At 34.2% G+C, this 22688-nt stretch overlaps 1 protein-coding gene across 1 annotated transcript; it reads right to left on the reverse strand.

The window, feature by feature from the left end:
* Window positions 1-246: 246 nt before the first annotated feature.
* Window positions 247-22191, reverse strand: LOC141486893 (misshapen-like kinase 1). The gene is made up of 5 exons (XM_074185494.1): window positions 22179-22191; window positions 19184-19390; window positions 15368-15548; window positions 695-1076; window positions 247-479 (listed from the first exon to the last, which is right to left on the reverse strand). Exons 1-5 carry the CDS (start codon window positions 22189-22191, stop codon window positions 252-254), a joined length of 1011 nt encoding a protein of 336 aa, XP_074041595.1. The 3' UTR covers window positions 247-251.
* Between the last annotated feature and the right edge of the window lie 497 nt (window positions 22192-22688).

Genomic DNA, 22688 nt, shown 5'->3' on the forward strand with positions numbered 1-22688 from the left:
ATGCCTATCCAAACCTCACCAAGAATTATTATTTTTATTTCACTATGAAAGTTTTACTTATTGAGAAAAAACTTTATAATTAACTTTGTGGTACTCAGTTTTTATATCTGTGTTGATGATGACATTTTGATTATTTGTACTGACACATTTGTCATGTGTTTTAATTTATTTTAAGGTGGCAATAAATATATTTTTCTATTCATATATTTTCAAAGGATTCAAACCTTATAAACGTATCCAATTCAGTTGTCTTACCTTGATGGAGGTTCAACTTGGCTAAGAGTGCGCCCTTCTTGTATTTGTTGGAAATTCCTGCGTAGTGTATCACCACCAGGAGCTTGAACAATACTACTAGGCTCTCCTGCAAGTTGCGGTTCTTCTTCTTCATTTTCAGAACCTGAATATCTGTAGTCTTCCCTCTCCTTTTCTTGTTTTCTCTTTTTACATCGGTCGATGTGATCTTTCAGTTGAATTCTAACCTATAAAGTAAATGATTCAATTGGTTATTTTGGTCATAAAAAAACATATTGATCGATTGTTGAGGCAACACCACCTCTAGGTAAAAAATATTCTGTGTAAGATACATGAAAAACTTGTGAAAGTATTGTTCATGTGGGAAATGAAATTATGTTTCATTCACTCATAGATTGACAAATTTAAGCATTTGATTTTGAATTTCATTGCTATAACATACCTGTCTCTCAGTAGGTTGGTCCCTGATGAATGGATGTTTCAAAAGTTGTTCCGTATAAGGCCTCTCATGATAATCCTTGACTAGAACAGTGTCTATGAATCCGTGAAACTTCTTATTCCACTTTTTATTTTTCAGACGCGGAGGAGGATTCCTAGGTATGAGAAATAGTGCTCTCATTGGATGAAGTTCGCATAAAGGTGGTTGCGACTCTGCCATTTCCAAGGCCGTGATCCCCAAAGACCACAAATCACTGCGGTTGTCATAAGTTGCGTCGGGATTTTCATCACATGCTATGACTTCTGGAGCCATCCAATAAGGGGTACCGATAAAAGTATTTCTGCGGCCAATTGTTCGATCCAACTGGGCAGAAACCCAAAATCGACTGAAATGAACCATATTCAATTTTTAGTGGAATAACAAAGGGGAATTTTAGATGAGAAAGAATACTTGTGGGGGAGTTGTAGTCCTTGGTCTCTAAAGAAGCGGTATCTTAGTCTCTAAGAAAATCCTAAAACATATTTGGTAACTAGGTTGCAAATCAGCACGATTTGACAGATATTAAACGAAGAGGGTGGCACTGAGTAAGGAAAAAAATATTAAAGTGAAGTTGACCATATATACAGGTTCAAATCAGAACAAATTAAAATATGCTTTATTACCCAAGATCTGAACATCTTATTAACAAAGTCTAGTAAAGTAAAACGTGAATATGGGACAATTAACAAATATATACTATAAAATAATGCTTAGAGACAAGAGCAGAGTATATGGACAGAACAATATTAAGCCCAGCTGAACAGATACAAATATAAGTACATGAATATATGAATATTGAGTAAATGTAAATATATAATGCTACGTAATGAACATTGATAGCCATTTTGTGTTGATTTCAATAACTCGTTTACACAAAGCTACATGCCAATTACTCGATAGAGCCTTGGTAGAATTCGTCCACACTATAATAGGGCCCCAACAAGGAATTCTTTTACTTTCTTTCTTTCTTTTCATTATATATTCGATATTATATTAGAGTGAATACCATATTGTATCGAAATTGAGTACAATTTGTGATAGTAGTATCTTACTCTCTTGCAACAACTCTCACTGCATGACATCCTGCTGCTAGTCTTTTACATAAGTAGTCGACATGGAAGTCAAATTTTAGATTTTCATCAATGAAAAGCCAAATTTTCAATTTTTACATTTTCCAAGTGTACTTCCCTTATGTTACATCTAAACATGACCACATTTGTTTTGTCGATGTTGAATGATAAAAGATAAGAATCACACCACCCTTTCACCCTTCTTATGTTGACGATGATTTGATCAAGTAAATTTGAATTGCTATGCCAGAGGATAATGGTGTCGTCAGCGAAACGTGAATTTACGACTTATGTCAACATGTAATAAGTCATTGACATAAATGAGAAACACAGGTCCCAACAGAACCAATATCTTCAAAAAATGTATCATATTAGATGTAGAGGGTCTGTATACACATATTACAAAAAAACTTAATTCGGCGCATCTCTGATTGAGAATCAAACTCTTTTTCCATAATTAAATGATCCAATTCGTCAACCTTGAAAAATTAGAACTTAGATAATCTTTAACTAAAACAAGGGTGCCTCCACCAATTGAGTTAAAGCGATAATATTTTGAAATCAAGCTATAACTGAGGTAGAAATACTGGTTCTTCCGGTTTCAACCAATGTTCAGGTAAAAGAATTATATCCGGATATTCATATTCAGCCAACAATAACAATAGTTAATAACGATGAGATTGGAACCTTTGGTGTGAAAGTTGAATAACTTTTTTCGAGATCAATTGCCCTGACACCAAACTGATATTTTTGCACTAGACGCGCGTTTCGCCAACAAACCATTCTTCTCCTGAGGATGCTAACTTTGTTGGCGAAACGCGCGTCGAGTGCAAAAATATCACTTTGGTGTCAGGGCAATTGATCTTGAAAAAAGTTATTCAATAACAATAGTTCATCAGTCTTGTGTCTTAATGATTGAATGTTCGAGAACAATACTCTGATGCTTGTTTCCTTGCTGCGCCTAAAAAAGACGGGTCCTCAGAAGTTTTTGCAGACCTCGTTTCTTGTACTGTTGGCATTGTGGAAGGACGAAACTGTTTTCCATATGAGCTTTTATTGCTTTCGATAGGAAGTACGTACCTTCATTATTGAAATTTGTTTCATAGCCCCTTCTGATAAAGTTTGATTTTCGTAAAATATTGTTGCATTCAAGGAAATGTCTTTGGAGATAGTCTTGATGCAGTGCTTTAAATAAGGTTATTTTATTAGACACATTCATTCAAGTAGCTGTTGAGTTTGTAATTCTAGTCTGGTTCACATGTACTCGATTTAGCTCTTTTTGGTGACATTTTTCAGCCCTGTCCAAAAATTACGACTAAGGTGTCATTCGATTCGTATTTCTGCCTAGAAAGTTTAAGGATAGGTCCGAAAACGCGCCGATAAAAATTACAGAAGTTATAAACAATTAAGTGAAAAAAAAAATGGGACTTTAGTTTTTTCTTAATATCTCGGAAAATTTTCAAATTTTTTTAAATTTGAAAAAAGATTTGAAAAGATCAATGAATTTGCGTAAAAAAGTCCCGACTCCCGAAACTGTATCTCGACTATTTATAATTTTTACAGAGCCCTGAAAATAGAGCCAAGAGCGGGTAGTCTGGCTTCCCCGCGCGCCTTTCGTCACTCTGACATAAAAACAAAAAAAATTATTTAAACATATTAAATGTAAATATTAAGGAATGAAAAAATTCATGTAATGTTGGGATACATCAATAAACAATAATCCGCAGTCAAAAAATTTTTATCCCAATTTTAACGTTAATTATAAATTTTTCAATGAATAACTTTTTCTGAATTGAAAGAATATAAAAATTCCTATAATTATTGAACTAAAACCCAGGCATTTTTTTCCTTTGGTGAAGTTATCCTTAATAGGCAAAAAACAGAATACCTGTTCAATAAGGATTGTAAGTTACCATGTGGGCCGGGTGTTAGATATTTAAAAGGAGAAGACAATCTGGAAAATTAATAATGGAAGACACCAACCCTTATTTGGTTCCAGAAGATCTCCTTGCTTTCTGATCTCACTTCCTAATTAGTTCGTGGGGTACCCCGGTGGCGATCTTGAAGGATGCTGTTTTGGTGGTAGATAATGATAATTTTCACCATACATTTAGCGGAACACACTTCTTTTTCCGAGCACACCTCTTGCTTGTCTGTACTTTATACTTTTTTCACGGTTTCCGACCTCCGCGCGTGCGTATAAGGCCGGTGTCATCAATCAAATGTAAGCAATAATAATAATAATAATAATCATACCTGAACCCACATACAGTAACAGGTGAATACCGAACATACTCCCCACTAGTTTTGGTAAATATAAATTTAGCAAAATAAAATATAAAATATAAGAAAATATAGGCAACTAAAATAAAAAAGAAAAAGAAATAGATTTTAAGCCTCCGGTAAAGGGCAAAGTTTTACCAGAGGTCGGGTAAAGACCCGCTCTGCACCGAACTCGCAAGATTCCATTTTAATGGAGGAACATTATCCTCCTTAATAATCACTAATGCACCTTCCTTGAGAGGTGTTCCTGGAAGCGTCCATTTTCCTTTCTGATGAAGAGTATGGAGGTACTCCCGATGCCACCTCTGCCAAAAAGTTGAATGCAACTGTAAAAGAAGCTGAAAATGGTCAAGTCTGCCCATTCTCAGATGTGATGTATCAGGATCAGGAAGTGCGGTTAGGGGTTCAAGCGTTAGGAAATGACCAGGCGTAAGAGCTCTCAGGTCGTTAGGGTCTGAGCTCATTGCGCACAAAGGCCGAGAATTTAATATCGATTCTATTTGTACTAATACAGTGTTCAGTTCTTCATAGCTTAATATTTGGTTACCAATCACGCGAGCCAAATGGGATTTAATTGATTTTATGCCTGATTCGGCTAGACCGGCAAAATGAGAACCATAAGGTGGATGAAAAGTAAATTTTATTTTTTCTTCAGCGAAAGCCTCCTTCATAATAGTCAATAAATATTTATTAGCGCCGACAAAATTTGTTCCATTGTCAGATACTATTTCTGAACAACGACCACGTCTAGCAATAAAACGACGAAGCGCGCATAAAAGTATATTTGTTGATCAATCAAATGTAAGCAATAATAATAATAATAATAACCATACCTGAACCCACATACAGTAACAGGTGAATACCGCACATTACCGTTGCCAAAAAAAAATATATTTTCTATTTTTTTTATTAACAATTGAAAATAATAATTTTATACAAAATACATTACTTTTTTATTGTTTCATGTCTCATGTCTGGCTAAAAACTAATTAATATTTTTTTTTTAATTTTTACAGCTATTGTTAATAAATTAATTATAAACAAATACATTGTTTATGAGCAATTCGAAAATTTTTTTTGCATTATGTTAATTGAAAAAAATCATGATTTTTAGAAAAAAAATGGTTTCTTAAAAAATTTCTTTGTTGCTAAAAAATGCGTTTGTTAATTAACAATCGTTTTTTGCAAGTAAATATTAAAATTAAGGAACCGTTTTTTTTTAATCATAAATTCTATTGTTCTTTGAGGTTTTGAAAAAATTGTGAGCATCGGAAATTTACAGAAGGTTAAAATCAAATTAACAGAATGACTGATTGCTTCATTTAATTTTCTTAAACTCCATACAAATATGACAATAAGTAAATGTTAATGATCCTACAACTACTAAAAGTGCAATCAATAAAATCCTTATGATTTATTGTTACATGACACGAAGTTTATGTTGAGAAGACTTAAAAATATGTCTTTTTTTAATAAATAACGATCAATAATTAAATAAATAATAGGACTACAACTTTAGTAAAAGGCTTGAATTGTTATTGAATTCATAATGAACAAAAAAGACTTGAAGCATATTTATCATAACTGCAATAGTTTGAAAGTTATTAAAATTATAAAAGCGAAGGAGCGAATGAAAAAGAGAAGTATCAAGGTATCACAATATTAAAAGTTTTATAAAAAATAGAATAAATTAAAAAAAAAAACATAGTTACTTTTATTATAGAACAGAGTATTGAAAAAAAAATTTGTTTATAACAATTTTTTAAATAAACAAAAAAAAAGAATAAAAAAAAAGTTTTTTCAAAACCTTAAAAAACAATAGAATTTATGATGAAAAAAAAACGGTTCCTTAATTTTAATATTTAGTTGCAAAAAACGATTGTTAATTAACAAACGCATTTTTTTTAAGAAACCATTTTTTTCTAAAAATCATAACGCAAAAAAAATTTTTCGAATTGCTTATATTTAACGGTAATCTATTTTTTTGCCTATTAAGGATAACTTCACAAAGGAAAAAAATGCCAGGGTTTTAGTTTAATAATTATAGGGATTTTTATTAACTTTCAATTCAGAAAAAGTTATTAATTAACAAATTTATAATTAACGTTAAAATTGGGATGAAAATTTTTTGACTGCGGATTATTGTTTATTGATTATCCCCAGCATTACATGAATTTTTTCATTCCTTAATATTTACATTTAATATGTTTAAATAATTTTTTTGTTTTAATGTCAGAGTGACGTAAGGCGCGCGGAAGCCAGACTACCCGCTTTTGGCTCTATTTTCAGTGCTCTGTAAAAATTATAAATAATCGAGATACAGTTTCGGGAGTCGGGACTTTTTTTTTCACTTAATTGTTTAAAACTTTTGTAATTTCTATCGGCACGTTTCGGACCTTTCTTTTAACTTTCTAGACAAAAATACGAATCGAATGACACCTTGGTCGTAATTTTTGGACAGGGCTGAAAAATGTTACAAAAAAAAGTACATGTGAACTAGACTATCTGTAAAAATTATAAGTAATCGAGATACAGTCGGGACTTTTTTTACGCAAATTCATTGATCTTTTCAAATTTTTTCAAATTTCGAAATTTTGAAAATTTTCCGAGATATCAAGAAAAAACTAAAGCCCCATTTTTTTCTCTTAATTGTTTATAACTTTTGTAATTTTTATCAGCGCGTTTTCGGACCTTTCCTTAAACTTTCTAGGCAAAAATACGAATCGAATGACACCTTGGTCGTAATTTTTGGACAGAGTTAAATCGAGTACATGTGAACCATATTACAGATGAGGTAAATGTTGTAGACTACAAATGGGTGTATAAAAAGAAGAGAAACATTGATGGTAGCATAAGGTTTCATGCAAGACTTGTAGCCAAGGGTTATACTCAGAAACATGGCATCGACTATTGTGAAAATTTTTCTCCATTAGTAAGGCATAGTACTTTAAGAATTTTGATTGCTTTATCAGTACAATTGGATTTGGAAATTAGTCATTATGATATTATGACAGATTTTTTGAATGGTGTTTTAACTGAAGATTTATATATGCATCAACCAGAAGGTTATCAAATACCTAATTGTAAAAATAAAGTTGTAAAAAGGCGATTTATGGGCTTAAACAGTGTTCACGGATATGGTATGAAAATGTGGATAAGGTAGGTAGGTAGGTCTAAAGTGAGTGGGTCTATTCGAACCTCCACCGCAACCCACAAGGGTTTATTGTGGCTCGCACCTATTCACACTAGGCCAAATAAACTCAGCTTCTTAATGAAGCCGATTAGTTTGTATGGTGAGTGATCTTTCAGGTCAGATGATGCGAGTACGGATCTGCCGAACTCAAAGAACCTGACTCGGTCCCCAGCGGGGCATGCACAAAGTATATGCTCTGCTGTTTCATCATTTTCCAGACAGAGGCGACACACACTGTCTTCCGACAGTCCAAGTCTCCGCATATGATGATTCAAATGACAGTGCCTTGTAAGAAGGCCTGTTAGACATCGTAGTTCATCCCTACTGTAGTCCAACAACTGTTTGGGATCAAGCTTCGAAGGCTGAATAAACGCCTTGGAGTAAGACAATCCTGAAAGATTCTGCCAGAAGTCCATAAATCTTCTTGCTATCCAAGTGTTCAGTGTTTCTTTGGCAAAGCCCAAAGCGATGCCAATGACAGGTTCTGGTCCAATGAAGCCTCTTGCAGCACCCCCCTTTGCAAGAGAGTCAGCATCTTAATTGCCTTCCAGGCCAGTATGGCCAGGAATCCATACCAGAGACAATCTGTCAAGTCTTCCTATCGAGGAGAGTCGTTTTTGGCAGTTTGTAACCAATTTAGACGTTGCTCGGTAGGAGCCAAGAGCTTCCAACGCTGCTTGACTGTCCGAGAGTATTATGACAGCTTTTTTAAATGGTGTTTTTATTGAAGATTTATATATGCATCAACCAGAAGGTTATCAAATTGTAAAAATAAAGTTGTAAAAATGCGATTTATGGGCTTAAACAGTGTTCACGGGTATAGTATGAAAATGTGGATAAGGTTCTCAAGGAATTTAATTTTAAAAGATCTGAGTTGGAGGAGCATTGTATCTACATTAAAAACAATGAAAATAGTTCAACTATTATTGCTTTTTATGTTGATGATTTCTTTGTTTTTTCAAACGACCCTGGTGAAACTGGTTTGTTGAAAACTACATTGAATAGTGAATTTAAATTGAAAGTTTTGAGTGAGGCCAAAGAATTTCTTGGGATGCAAATTATCAGAGACAAACAAAAAGGGACTATAATTCTAAATCAGAAAGATTATATAAATAAAATATTAAAAAGATTTAATATGTCGGATTATAGTAAATCCATGTCTACCCCTTTAGACACTAATTTGGAATTTAGTTTGCAAGTTGATATTTGTAATGAAAATATTCCATATCAGCAAGCTATAGGAAGTCTCATGTATTGGGCAGTGCTCACTCGCCCAGATATTGATTTTTCTGTAAGTTTCATGAGTCAATTCAATAATAGTTACTCTGAACATCATTGGAAATGTGTAAAAAGAATATTTAAATATTCACAGGGCACTAAGGATTTAGGTTTAGTTTTCAAGACAAATAATTTTGCTATTGAAGGTTTTGTAGATGCTGATTGGGCAGGTGATAAGCAAGATAGGAAAATCATATATAGGTTTTGTTTTTGAGCTCTCTGAAAGTGCCATATCTTGGGAAAGCAATAAACAAATAACCGTAGCTTTATCAAGTACAGAGGCTGAGTATATGGCAGTCTCAGAGGCAATATACCTCAAGAATGTTTGGTTTGAATTGACAGGCAAGTCAGATTGTATAGCATTATATTTTATAAGAGAGGCTATATCAGATAAAAAATGTTGAATTCTTTCATGTACCAACCGATGAAATGGTTGCAGATGTTATGACAAAAAGTCTTAATGTTTGTAAACATGATAAATTTGTAAAAAGTATAGGTTTGTGGAAAAGTTCAAAGGTTTGATGTAGTGGAGGTGTTGGTTTCTGACATCAAACTGTAATGATTTATGTCGTTGGCAATATTGAACTGTTATATTGGCAACAATGTACGCTTCCCGTCTTTTAAAAATAAAGAGTAGTCGAGATCGAACAGCAAACAAGCGTGGTTGTTTTATTCCCGTTTCTCTCTCTGCTCAACATTTTCGTGGCATTGAATTGAACCTGGTTACTTTCATCCCAATTTGAAATCACCTCTAGATCTTTATTAAGATATGTAACCTCCTGTGCCGGTGAAGACGTGCATCCTCAGCCGATGTCCTGGAATTCAAATGAAATAACGGGACAAGTATGCTGTCTTCCGCAAAGCATTATATTGGATTCTTAGTTTTTTTCCAATAAATCGTTGATATACAATAAAAAAAAGGTTGTAGGCAATATGGATCCTGGGGAGCACCAGCGTTGAAGGTAAAAGTATTCTACAGACATCCATCGACGGCCACTAGAAGGAATGCATTCTTTCAGGGAGCTGGAGAACCATACATAAAAATGATGCAACAAGCCATAGCATCAAAGTTTTGCCAGCAAACCCTCATACCACACGTCGAAGGCTTTAGAAATATCAAGTGCAACAGCTCGTGACTCTCCATGTTTCTCGATTCAATAAATCAATCAAAAAACATTTATTGAATCAGTTTTCCTACACAGTCACATTAGACAAGAAAAAACATTACATCATCATCAACAGGTCAAACAAACATAAAAAAGATTACTGTCAATCTACTATAAGGTTGATGTAGTTGAGAGTTATTTCTGGTGAAATGTTCATGAATTTGCTCATTTCTGAAAATAATTGAAATATTGTTCTTTATACACAAATCGGAAAAGTCTAGGGATATTTTTATAACATACTAAATATCATAAAAATAAATGCACGAGGTCGTTTAATTTTGATTAAATTGGTACACTCGACAACCCTGTAGATTTCTATGGGTTGAACAAAGCCTGCAAAAACGGTAACTAATCTTTTATCAAGATTTTTACAAACTGTAGGTTTTCGGCTAAAATGAATAATCTGAAAGTGTCGAGTTTGTACATTCTATGCAGTTCTTGCTCAGCAATTAAACTGGAAATATTGTGCTTTAACATGGAATGCCATCACTTACCATTGGCTGAGATGAATAGAGCTGTAGGGCTTCTTCAAGGTGGCATGCTACAAAATGATGTAGCTCTTCGTTTGGGGGTATCCCAAAGTGTTATCAGTCGATTGTGGCGGCGTTTCCGTGAAACTGGCAGTCCAGCCGAACAACATCCAGGGCGAGGACGCGCTACAACTGCAGTTCAAGACCGATTTTTTTTGGTCTTAACCGCAAGAAGACAACCGACAATCACATCACATGAGTTGGTTAACGTATTGCAGCAGACGCACCAGGTAACCATTGGTCGTGATACTGTCAGAAATCGACTGCATGAAGCAGATCTCCACAACAGAAGGCCACTTAGATGTCCACCTTTGTCGAGAGGCAATCGCGGTAGAAGATTAGAGTGTTGTCAAGAACATCATAACTGGGATGCAAATGATTGGGCCACAGTTTTGTTTACAGACGAATCCAGATTCTCGTCGAGCAAGACTGTGGAGACGACCTGGAAATAATGAACGTTTGAGACACGTCCAGGAAGTCCACACATACAGAGGTGGTACAGTAATGCTATGGGGCGGAATCATGATCGGCGGCAGAACCGATCTCGTTTTTCCAAATCGCTCCCTAACAGCTCGACAGTACCTCGACACCATTCTTCTACCTATCGTCCGTCCGTTTGCTGGTGCTGTTGGTGAAAACTTCCACCTAATGCACGATAATGCTCGTCCACATGTCGCGCGTCTAGTGACTGACTGGCTCACCAACGAAGGAGTTGATGTATTGCCATAGCCAGCACAATCACCGGACCTGAATCCCATCGAGCATGTGTGGGACATGCTTCAACGAAGAATTACTTCGCACATGGGGAACATTCACACAACGTTTCAATTGAGAGAGCTTTTAATTGCTGAATGGGCAAATGTACCTCAACAAGACATTGACAATCTCATTTTGTCGATGCACGATAGATGTAGGGCCGTAATAAACCAGCGTGGAGGCCATACTTTGTACTGATTCCAATTTGTTTTGTATTATGATTTTTTTTCGGGGTGCCAAAGAAGAGCCATATTTTTTTTTAGTTTTGCTTATATGCGCACTCAGTATTTTTGACCATTTAATAAATTTTGTTGTAAGTTACATTCGTTTAATTATCACCCGTCAACTTTTTTTTCCCTAAAGCGATCTAAAAAAAATTATTGCCATTTTAAAAAATATCCCTAGACTTTTCCGATGTGTATATATATATATATATATATATATATTATATATATATATATATATATATATATATATATATATATATATGTATAAAAAAAAGTATATAGGCCAAATCAAAAGAAATTGAAAGACAGAATTTGTCTCATAACACTATACAAATCGACCTTTAAAAATCGTATGCTGAGCTCTAGCTCAGCATACGATTGAACTAGACCACAGACCTGATTATGATAATGTAACTATCTTAGAACATGAATCCGATTCAAAAAAGAGAACTTTTCTCGAAATGACAAAGATTTTTAAAGAACCAAATTCAATCAATGGGAAGCAAACTGTCAATTTGTTGTACATAGAGGGCGCTAAGTGTTTGTCATCAAAAGATACATTGGTTATATGGGAACATTTGTGATTTTTCGTTTTCATTCAGAGAAATGGGTCGTTGTGCTTCTTTCGGGTGCAAAGAAATGGGAGTTTATAAGTTTCCTGAAGGTACTGTTATGAGAAGAAAATGGGAAAAATCTTTGAGGATAGTAAAGTTCAAATGTACTGATCATTCTAGGTTTTGTGGTGAACATTTCAAAGATTCTGATTGAAGTAGTACTTCAAAGACAACTGGTAATTAGCATTCATTCTACTTACTTATATGTGATATTAATTTTATAAAATTTTATAGGGTTTTCACCTAATCAGCCAGTCCACACAAACACCAACTTCATTCAGATTATTTTCCAATGATGAATTTCTAATGAACAAAAATCTGTTCTTTATTATACAGGTCTCTCTTGAGGGATAGTCTCGAAATTAAAATGTCTATCATAAGCCTCTAATCTGAAAACAAAATTGAACCTTAAAACTTGCATGTTTTTGAGGTTAGAATAATGTTCATTGATTATTAGTGAAAAAACACAAAAATGTTTTTTTTTCATTAATATATTTCTTGGGAGCAAATTAGATGCAAAAAAACTGTCTTTATAATGAGAGAGTTGTTCAAATATGCAAAATTATGAACCTTTCCACTAGATCAGCTTTCTTCCCTCCTAGGTTGCACCTCTCCTCTGCCACTCCTCCTTCAACTGAGCAATACGCCATGTAGAATACATCTTGAATTGCAAATTTAAATAAGAAACTCTCAAATAAATCAATAAATAACGGTGGAAACTTTGACAGCTAATGACCAATGTGACAAACACTCAGCGCACTCTGTCGGATGAGTTTCCCGTAATCATCCCCATTATAAAACATAAATCATCTTAGCACAATTTACCCATTTTACTCATATCTACGAAGTCGCCCTCTACAAGGGACTTCCAACAACTGATATAACCCTTCCAAAGATAATATAATATTGGCAACCCTAGATAGTTGGTGTTTTTATATTTTTTATTTTTCATCTCTCATTGTACGTTGGTAAAAAGGTCAAAAAATCGTCAATGATTTCATTACTGTCAACTTTCAACTTTACATCATAGTCTCCATGGAAGACTATGATTTAATAAATACTGAGGTTATTTCAAATAATCTAATCAATCATTACATAATGTAAAGTTTCTATTTTCATGTTGTTTTTACCAAGAGTGTTTGTCGTTTGGGAAATGTTATGTTTACAAATCGCGGCAAGTGAAAGGGATTACTAACCTCACTTTCGTAAGTGTCACACATTTCACAATTTGTTAAATAAATATTAAAATCAATCAATTCATTGTAGAGTTCCTGATGAAGAGCCAATAAAGACTCGAAAGCTAGAACAGAAAAAAGAGTTCACTTATTTTACCATCCCCTTATTGACTACATACCCGAAAATTATAACAGATTCTTACTGTTTGTTTTAACCGACGTAAATATATATGTTTACCGAGCTTCAGTTTGACACTATCAACATGGAACTTCCAGGTAAGTTTATTATCAATATCAACACCTAAGAATTTAGTACAATTAACTTGATGTTAGTTTCATTATTTAATCTAACCAAACAGCTTTTATCAATTGTTGTATTTTTATTAACAAATTTGAGCATTTGAGATTTACCAGCAGGCCATTTATAGAACACCACTCAGATTGCGTTGTTCCAAATATTAACTTTTGGTATTTTTGATTATGTCCAATTTAGATATTCATTTTATTAAATATAAATTGACATGTTCGATACCATGTAGTTGGTCTATGAATGAATAAATTTCTTTCTTATGGATGACATATGAAAAGAAGGTTGCCTGTTGATATTTGTTTTCGAAAACCATATTGATGGTCTCTCAAAGGGCTAAAGCCTTCCAAATATTTAAGGATATGGTGGTTTACGACTTTCTCCATGATTTTTGATATCACTGATAGCAAAGCTACTGGTCTATAATTATTTGGAAGATTTTTCTTGCCTTTTTTGGGAATAGGCTGATCACGAGCAATCTTCCAACAAGAAAAAACCCCTTCCTTGTTAGACAGGTTGAAGTCTGCAAAATACTAGTGCGAGTTCATTGGTTTTTTCTATGGTTGTTGTTGCAATTGAACCATCCGCTTGTGTTAGTGGTGGAACTGTGGATTTTGCAAAGTTTATTATCATTGTTTGCTTTCATTTATTCTAAGTTTTCAGCTGTTGGGAGCATTAACAATCCTAGTTCGGTTTTCGGCACTGGGATTTTTGTGCCACTGCCGGTAAAAACAGGAGAAAATTTTCCAAAAAAGTTCTGCCTCCGGAACTGTGGGACCAATATTTATAATAAGTTTTTTCATCGTATCTAAATTAGTTTATAAGTTATCCTAGATTTAAACATAAACAACTGGTGAGAATGATGGAGTAAAGAAAAATAGAATTTTTGAAATTTGATATGAAATATAAATAATATATTTTTCTCAAGAAATAATACATAGTTGTTTTTTATCTTGTGTAGAAAGAGAAAAAATATATAGAAAAAATTTAATTATTTATAATAAATTGTTTATTAAATTAACAATGGAAATTTAAATAAAAACTTATTATTTATTGAAGAGCAAAATAATAAAATTTTTTGGTAACGAATCAGTTTTTAAACAATACATTTTTTTTTTGTAAATTATGATTTACATTAAAGATTATATACAAAAATATAAACAACACATTCTGTTTATAACAATTATTTAAAACAATAGCAGATACAAATTTTGAAAAATCATTTTCGTGTAGCTTCTGATCATAAAGGATTTAATTTTGGCAGGGAGCCACTGTTTTGGGATTTTATTGGCCAACATTTGAAGAACTATTCAGCTGTCAATGATTACACAGGACATTCATTTGTAACAAATTAAACAGTTTGGTTATTTCTGGCAGAAGTTCAAACTAAATTATTTATAGCAAATACAGTGTACTAGAGGTTTAAGCTCGATTTAACAAACCAATTATCTATATATTATTATATGATGAAATTAACTTTTTTCATGAATTAAAAAGAGCTGATTAATCTCGGGGAAAATTTGTTGTATGTAATAATTACCAAAAAAAAAGGTATTTCATTGACATTTTTTTTATTAGAATATAATTATTTATATTTTGAAGTTATAATTTGTGTTACTTGTCTAGACTAATATTGGATGTTTCTTACTTCTACACAACGAATTCACAGACTATGAATAATATTTGTGCGTTTACTTATTCAAGTATAAAAAGAAATCAAGAGATGAAATGTTATCCATATAGCAAATACTGGGTAACAATACGAGTTATATTTGGCTACTACATAGACAATTCAAAACATGTGTCTTCATTGCCTATATAACTTCATTCTTAAATTAGATTCATCATAATCAGAACAGTGAGTCATTTTGCAATGTTATATAGGTATATTGTTGTTCTTGAAAATGTAATCTGAGTACTAGCAACAAAACAGTCAATTATCGTGATTTGTTCAATGATAAGTGGAAACAATTTTTATTATTTACCATAGATGACAACTGGGATACTTCAGATTTGAAATTAGAAAATTATTTTCAACTTACCCAACTTCACTTCAGCATTATCCGTCAACAGTACATTCTGTCCCTTGATATCCCTGTGTATAACTTTGTTTGAATGCAAATAGGACAAACCTCTCAAAATTTCTCTACAAATATATGCGATCCACTCTTCTTTCAATGACTGACCCTTGGTGGATTTCACCAAATCAGTAACAGATCCTGAAAAAATTCTACAGTCAATATTTATCAAGTAATAATATTTGGGAAAAATATATTCACTGAGAGGCGTGGCAATTCGTTATGGATTTTGCCTTTCTTAGACTTATTGGTGAAGAGGACAGACACTGAATGGGAAACGTCTGTATACCGAAAACCCACTCACACGGGACAGTATCTGAACCAGGAATCCAACACCATCAATCAACTAAGAGAGAAATCATCAAGGATCTAGCAGACAGTGCTTTCGGGCTCTGTAATACAAAGGAAGGTCTCGAAAAGGAACTAGGCATTATCAAAAATTACCTTCAACGAAATGGTTACTCCAAAGTGATGGTGGAACAGGCTTCAGCTAGAAGACAGCATGAGCCTCACAAGGAAGAGAAGCCGCCACAACCAGTACTTGTACTTCCCTACATCAGAGAAGTGTCAGAAAGGATAAGAAGAATTGGGTCCAAGTATAACATCTAAACCTGATTCAGATCTGGGAACACTATCCGTAGCAGCTCACGCAGGCACACGCAGACTGCGATTCAAGATTGCATTTACCAGATACCATGCAAGTGCGGAGAATCATACATCGGTGAACTAAGAGGCCATTGAAAGTTCGCATTATCGAGCACAAGAAACACACACATCAGGAATAGCAGAGCATGTTTGGACTCATCAACATCAGGAGGAACAACACAAGGAGAAACACTAGTTTAGGAGAAAATTCAAAGAAGCCGCGTATATATTGTCTAACAAGGTATTTAGCCAAACGTCATGAAGTAACTTGGCTTGGAATCTTTCAATTTGTAATTTTCATATCTTGTTCATAATTTTTTCAACTTCGTTCTCGTATTAATATTTCAATTTTTTGGTTGTTGCTTACATTTTATTTCATTGTAATTTCATTTTTTTTTGCTTAATATAATTGTTATTTTTAGCTGATCTTTTAATTTTTTACAGATTCTTTCAAGGATTTCAAATCAATTTATATCATATATTAGACAATGGAAGTCCGAATTAATGAAATGCAAAATATATTAATAATTATCCACGTCTCAATCATTGAACAAATGTATATAAATAAGTTTTATTGTTTTACTTGTTTGGTTTTGAATTTAAATTCAAAACATTATCTTCTCCCAATGTTCCTACAAAATAGGAGCTGGAAAATACCTGCTGGAAAACGACAACTTTCCTAGTAAATAATAAGATGGACATTTGATTATATCCGAAAGACATTTGTGCAAGTTTACTCACATATGAAACTCTTGCAGATAGATGCCTCTCGTTTGTTCGACAGTATTATTTATGCACGGCAGATTAAACCAACATAGTAATGCACTGGTAATCCACTGATTGATTTCATTGAAGTCCTGCTGTTGGATGAACAGGAAGCACTTTGTAGCGAAACGCGATTTCCACAGCGCCACTTCGTTATAGAACCCACAATACATTTCTATGTGCTCTAGGCAGGGCTACGATTAGCAGCTCGAGAAAGGTTTTTCAAGGCGAGTTTTTTTAGTTCCACATAAAAACGGCAACGGCTATTTCGATCGTGGTTACTGCAAAGGCCATTTAAAAGTCAGAAAAGATCGACACATTGATGAAACTGTTTTCGTGCTTTTGGTTGAAATAAAACTCATAATATTATCCTTTTGATATTTGGTTGGTGCCTGCACTATTTTAGGTAGGTAAGGATATAAAATTCAAGTGTAAATCTAAACGTGCAATATTTTAGTTTTGTCAAGTCATCTGAGAATAAATAGTCTATCACATTTCTGCTTTTCACTTCAAAGAGCCAGGTTTGATCCACTACAACCCTGAGATACCATACGATCCATTACAACTTGCAATAAATCAGTGTCCGTCGACTTAGTCATGCTAGTCCAGGGTAAATACCATAATGTAGTGAAGGGATGCATGCAGCAGGCTCTGAACATTATAACAAGATGGACCGAAGAAGAAGGGTTTAACATAAGCCCATCCGAATCGACCATAGTAGCATTCACCAACAGGACTAGGAGGGTCTCGGACCTCTAAAACTTCGAGGTGAAGAAATACAAGTATCGGGGAGGTTAAATATCTGGGAGTAATCCTAGATTCCAAACTGACCTGGAACCAATACTTGGAGAGGATAAAGAGGAAAGCTGAGGTAGCACTGATGCTCGCCAGATGCACCTATAGAAAAACATGGGGGCTAAAACCAGACATCGTATATTGGCTATACACGATGGTAGTTAAACCCATGATAACATACGCATCTCTGGTCTGATGGCCAAAGATGAAGCAGGCGACCGCATAAACAAACTAGGCAAGGTGCAAAGGCTTGCATGTTTGGGAATGACGGGAGCAATGAGAACTACCCCAACAGCTGCATTGGAGACACTCCTGAATCTACCTCCTTTAGACTTTGTGATAATGGGGGAGGCCAGGATGGGCCAATTCAGACTGGAAAACTCACCGAACTACAAAAGATCGGACCGAACAGAAATTTTGGAACAAGTGGAGGATCACATATTGAATATGTGCACGGACCACATGACAACGAATTACACCTTTAACACAAACTTCACGGCCAAAATCATAAGCCGTGAAGAGTGGAAGACTATTAGTCATCCCGAAAACATGTTTGGAAAAAACCTGGTATACAGATGGATCGAAGACCAAACATGGAAGGGGAGCTGGAATATAATCCGTCTTTCAGGCGGAAGTGTATGCTATCTTGCAGTGTGCAAGGCTTATTAAATTGAGACCTCAAAGAAATGAGCGGATCAATATTTTTACAGACAGCAAGAGCGCACTAGGGGCTATGACAAATCCGAAGGTGACATCAAAACTGGTCTGGGAATGCCATGAAAAACTGAATGAACTTGCAAATTGGAACTAATTAACTTTGTACTGGGTGCCAGGGCATTTAGGAATCACAGGTAATGATAAAGCTGATGAATGGGCTAGATGCGGATCATCAACTTCATATATAGGTCCTGAACCAGCTTGGGGGTACCAAAATCATTGGTACGAAACCAGATTAGGACATGGACCAATAAGAAGCACACAGAGTACTGGACAAAAGTACCTGGCGCAACAAACACAGTAGAACCTTAATTAGGGAACTACCCGAGAAAATAACCGAAGAACTACTTCAATATAGTAGGGATCGGCTCAGAATAATGACAGGGTTACTAATCGGCCCCATTTTATTCAGGTGTCCGCTTAGCGGACACCTGAATAAAATGGGGCTGTACAACGGAGACCTCACCTGCAGATTATGCAACGAAGGGAAAGAAACAGCTCTACACATCTTATGCGAATGTGAGGCACTGAATCACAGGAAGCAGGCAATATATGGACGTACAAAAAGAGAAGATGGGGGAATAAACGCAATAAGCCCAAGAGGCTGCAGTGTTTTCTGGAGACTTGGACTAAATGGACAAGTCAGACAGCTCCCAAGGTACAAAAAAAAATGTCCATCTTGGTGTTAGTAAGAGAAATAATTTTCCGGTAGGCCTTTGCCAGATTCTACTGTGTAGGAATGTTGAGAAGTGGATGTTTCAAATTTCAAATGTTTTATTTAGTGATTTACCTATTTTTCATCACCTTTGAACTATTCACTATGAGTTCTTGAGTCTGATAATTGTTATAAGTACCTGCACCGCAGTATTCCATAACCAGCCAGAGTTGGTCATCTTTTCCGGGAGGCGATTTTTTTATGAAAGCGCCATAGTATGTAGCTATATTTCGATGGTTTGAATACTTCTTGAGAACATTGATTTCCAATTTAATTTCTTCCTCTTCATCCTCTGTAACATCCATAACCTTAATAGCGGCCAGCTGTCCAGTTTTTGTATGACGGCCTGTAACAAAATGAAAATTATGTAAAAATTTGAGAGGACTGACAAAAATTTAAACAAATGTTACTATAATGCATTTAATGAACCATATGCAGAATAATTCAGTTCATTGCACATATAATATCTGAGGTTAGGTTACTAGGTTTCTGAGGTCACTCTTGGAAAGCATGTTGATTGATAATTCTGAACGAATTATAAAGTTTTTTTAATGAAGTAAGTGTATACAAGAACTGAATTGATTCAATGAATACAAAAGAAGAATATTTTAAGAAATCATATTGACATGTTTGAGGTGTTTCATAATTGGCAAAACTGGCATTTGACGTATGTCAAAACGTGTTTTCACTGTTAAAATGTATCATGTTAAATAAATTGATTTATTGTTTTGGTCACATATCATATATATCTACTGCATGTGTTGTTCATCCTATGACAATACGCACTTCAACCAAAAACAAATACATTAAAAACAAGTACTCTTCCCAATCACAAGAAATACAAATACTCTTCACGACGCGAGTTTCGCTAACCAAGTTGACGTCTGGTGTACTTCATATCCTAATCCATTTTATGGTCATTATCATTAACATGTTCTGATAATGCACATCTGTTTATGTTCCTCTCACAATCACTGCAGTCACTTCCATCAGAAAAAAATTATGTTTTGTAGAGATACTTATTTTCCTAAAAGGAAAAGATTAGTCAGAACAGCACTCAAGAAAAATTATTGACAAACCGCGCTCATCAGCGCGGTGTAGCCAAGTGCACAGATGGGCAACACTTGGTTGCCAAAAACGGGAGAAAACAGCACAAACGAACGGAGTCACCAACAGGAGCCTACCGCACATTTGTGATTTCAATTAGGACACCTAGAATTTCTAGGATATCCTAACATCACGGAAGCAGCTATAGCTACCTGCGTGACTTCCGGGTCCAGGATATAAATATAAAAGGGAAGGTGTTATCGAGTACTGTTCATGTTAAGGATTATGGGGATGATTGAAGATACAAGTCTTGTAACATAAAACGTGCGTTATATTTCTATCTCAAAAAACGATATGGTAGGCGTACGCAGTGTTGCCATCATAATCCAATATTATATTCAATAAATCATTGTTAGTTAACACCTCCCCCCAATGATTTATATTAACAGACCTAACATTACAATTAATAAGTTTTAACAGAATTAACAAACTAAAAATATACAATGCGAACTAAACTCTATTCCAACCCTAACTTATGTACAAAATAATTATGAGAGGTTTTGTTTAATGGTTTCGTAAAAATATCGGCTATTTGTTGCTTTGTAGGTATATGTATATACATAACACAAATTTCCTTACATTCTATTTTATGTTTAATAAAGTTGTATTTTACATCCACATGCTTCATTCTTTTTTGAACACGATTACATACAGAAAATATTGTACTTTTATTGTCTTCATATATGGTAGTGGTATTACAACTAACGTCTAACTCATTTAATAATTTCCTAATCCAACAAGCCTCCAGAGCGGCTTCATTGAGGGAGTATAATTCTGCCTCAGTAGTGCTTAAAGCTACAGTGCTCTGCTTTTTGCAACGCCAAATAACACTGTTGTCAAATACTTTAAATACATAACCAGTTGTAGATTTCCTATCTTTATCTACAGCAAAACTAGCATCAGCATATCCAACTAGTTGTTTCGTAGTTACAATTCTTATATTTTAAACTATAATCAATGGTACCCTTAACGTATCTTAAAATCCTTTTCAAGCATTGCCATAACTTTCTGATGGTCTAGATTGATATCTTGCTAAATATGAAACAGCAGCACACAAATCAGGTCTTGAACCTACTAAAGCATACATTAAAGAACCTATACAAGCTCTGCATTACGCTCTAAAGAGTAATCAACTGTACAATCAAGATTAACATTAACTTCCATGGGCGATTCACTAGCATTTGCTTCAGACAAAGCAAAATTTGTCAATATGGATTCTAAATACTCTTTTTGGTTAATATACAAATAGTTATTATATTGAATAATATGAATATCCAGATATTTTGAATTTTTAGATCCTAGATCTTTCATTTTAAATTCTGTATTTAAAATTTCTTTAAAATTATTTATCCTTGAATTGTCCTCACATAAAATTAATAAATCATCCACATGTAACAAAATGTAAATACCATCCTTAAAATATAAACAATAATCACTTTCTGCTCTTTGAAACCCTTTGCTTTCCATAAAATCGTAAAATTTATTATACCAATTGAAGATTTTTCAAGACCGTAATTATTTTTTTTTTATTTCAAGACATAATTTTTATTTGTATTTACACCAGGTGGGGGCTTTAAATATACAATATCATCAATTTTACCATGAAGGAAAGCACCTTTAACATCCATTCGATGAATTAAATAGTTCCTTTGAACAGCGACTGATGAAAGAACTCTGAGAGTTTGTAATTTCAAAACGGGAGAATAAATTTCTGTAAAACTACCTTCCTGTTGGAACCCCCTTGCAACTAATCTAGCTTATTGGCGTGAAGTTATCCACAGATTTCTGGCCACACTTGCTGACGTAGAGGAAAATAAAAATCTATGGTTGGGATACGAAATTATTAGCACCCGTACTAATATCTGTGGCTGGAAATACCTATTCACTATAGGTTGAACGTGGAATTATTAAGACTATTTGGTGTTCAACTTTTTTATAGAATCTTGAGTAGATTGACGCGTAGATAATCGTTTTCTCATCAACAATACAAATTTAGGGAAAAATAAAATTGGAATTATTAGACTTACTTTCCATATCCATGTAAAAATGATCCGATGATGTGCGTCCATCAAAATTACACAACTTCCATAGTTTTTGAGTACATTAAAATTGGGATTGACAGTTTTCTTGTCATCTAAACAGTTTGCCAAAGAAATTGTTCGAAAACAATCAGACTCATTTTTTGAGATTCTTGTATTCATGAGAATCACACAACTCTTATAGAAATCTTGGGTAGATCGATATAGTGTGAAAACTCTGTTTTCTTGTCACATACAGATTTGCGATAAAATTGTTGCCACAATCAGATCATTTTTTGAGATTCCTCGTAGATTTGGAACCAGAAATGTGCGTTCATGAAAATCACACAACTCTTATAGAATCTTGGGTAGATCGATATACTGAAAACCGTGTTCTTGTCACCTCTACAGATTTCGATAAAAAAATTGTTGCAACAATCAGACTCATTTTTTGAGATTCCTTGTAGAATTGGAACTAGACGATGTGCGTTCATGAAAATTAACAACTCTTATAGAATC

Source organism: Leptinotarsa decemlineata, unplaced genomic scaffold (genome assembly GCF_025532065.1).
Source record: "Leptinotarsa decemlineata unplaced genomic scaffold, Ldec_3_MD MMD2_tig00026375_RagTag_RagTag, whole genome shotgun sequence".
Classification (NCBI taxonomy): domain Eukaryota; kingdom Metazoa; phylum Arthropoda; class Insecta; order Coleoptera; family Chrysomelidae; genus Leptinotarsa; species Leptinotarsa decemlineata.

Excerpts from the sequence above, each read along its gene's own strand:
- LOC141486893 (XM_074185494.1), bottom strand. Across the intron at positions 15,549-19,183 it reads TATGGAATACTGCGGTGCAG|GATCTGTTACTGATTTGGTG; the intron begins GTACTTATAACA and ends GAATTTTTTCAG. Across the intron at positions 480-694 it reads ACCAACCTACTGAGAGACAG|GTTAGAATTCAACTGAAAGA; the intron begins GTATGTTATAGC and ends TTTACTTTATAG.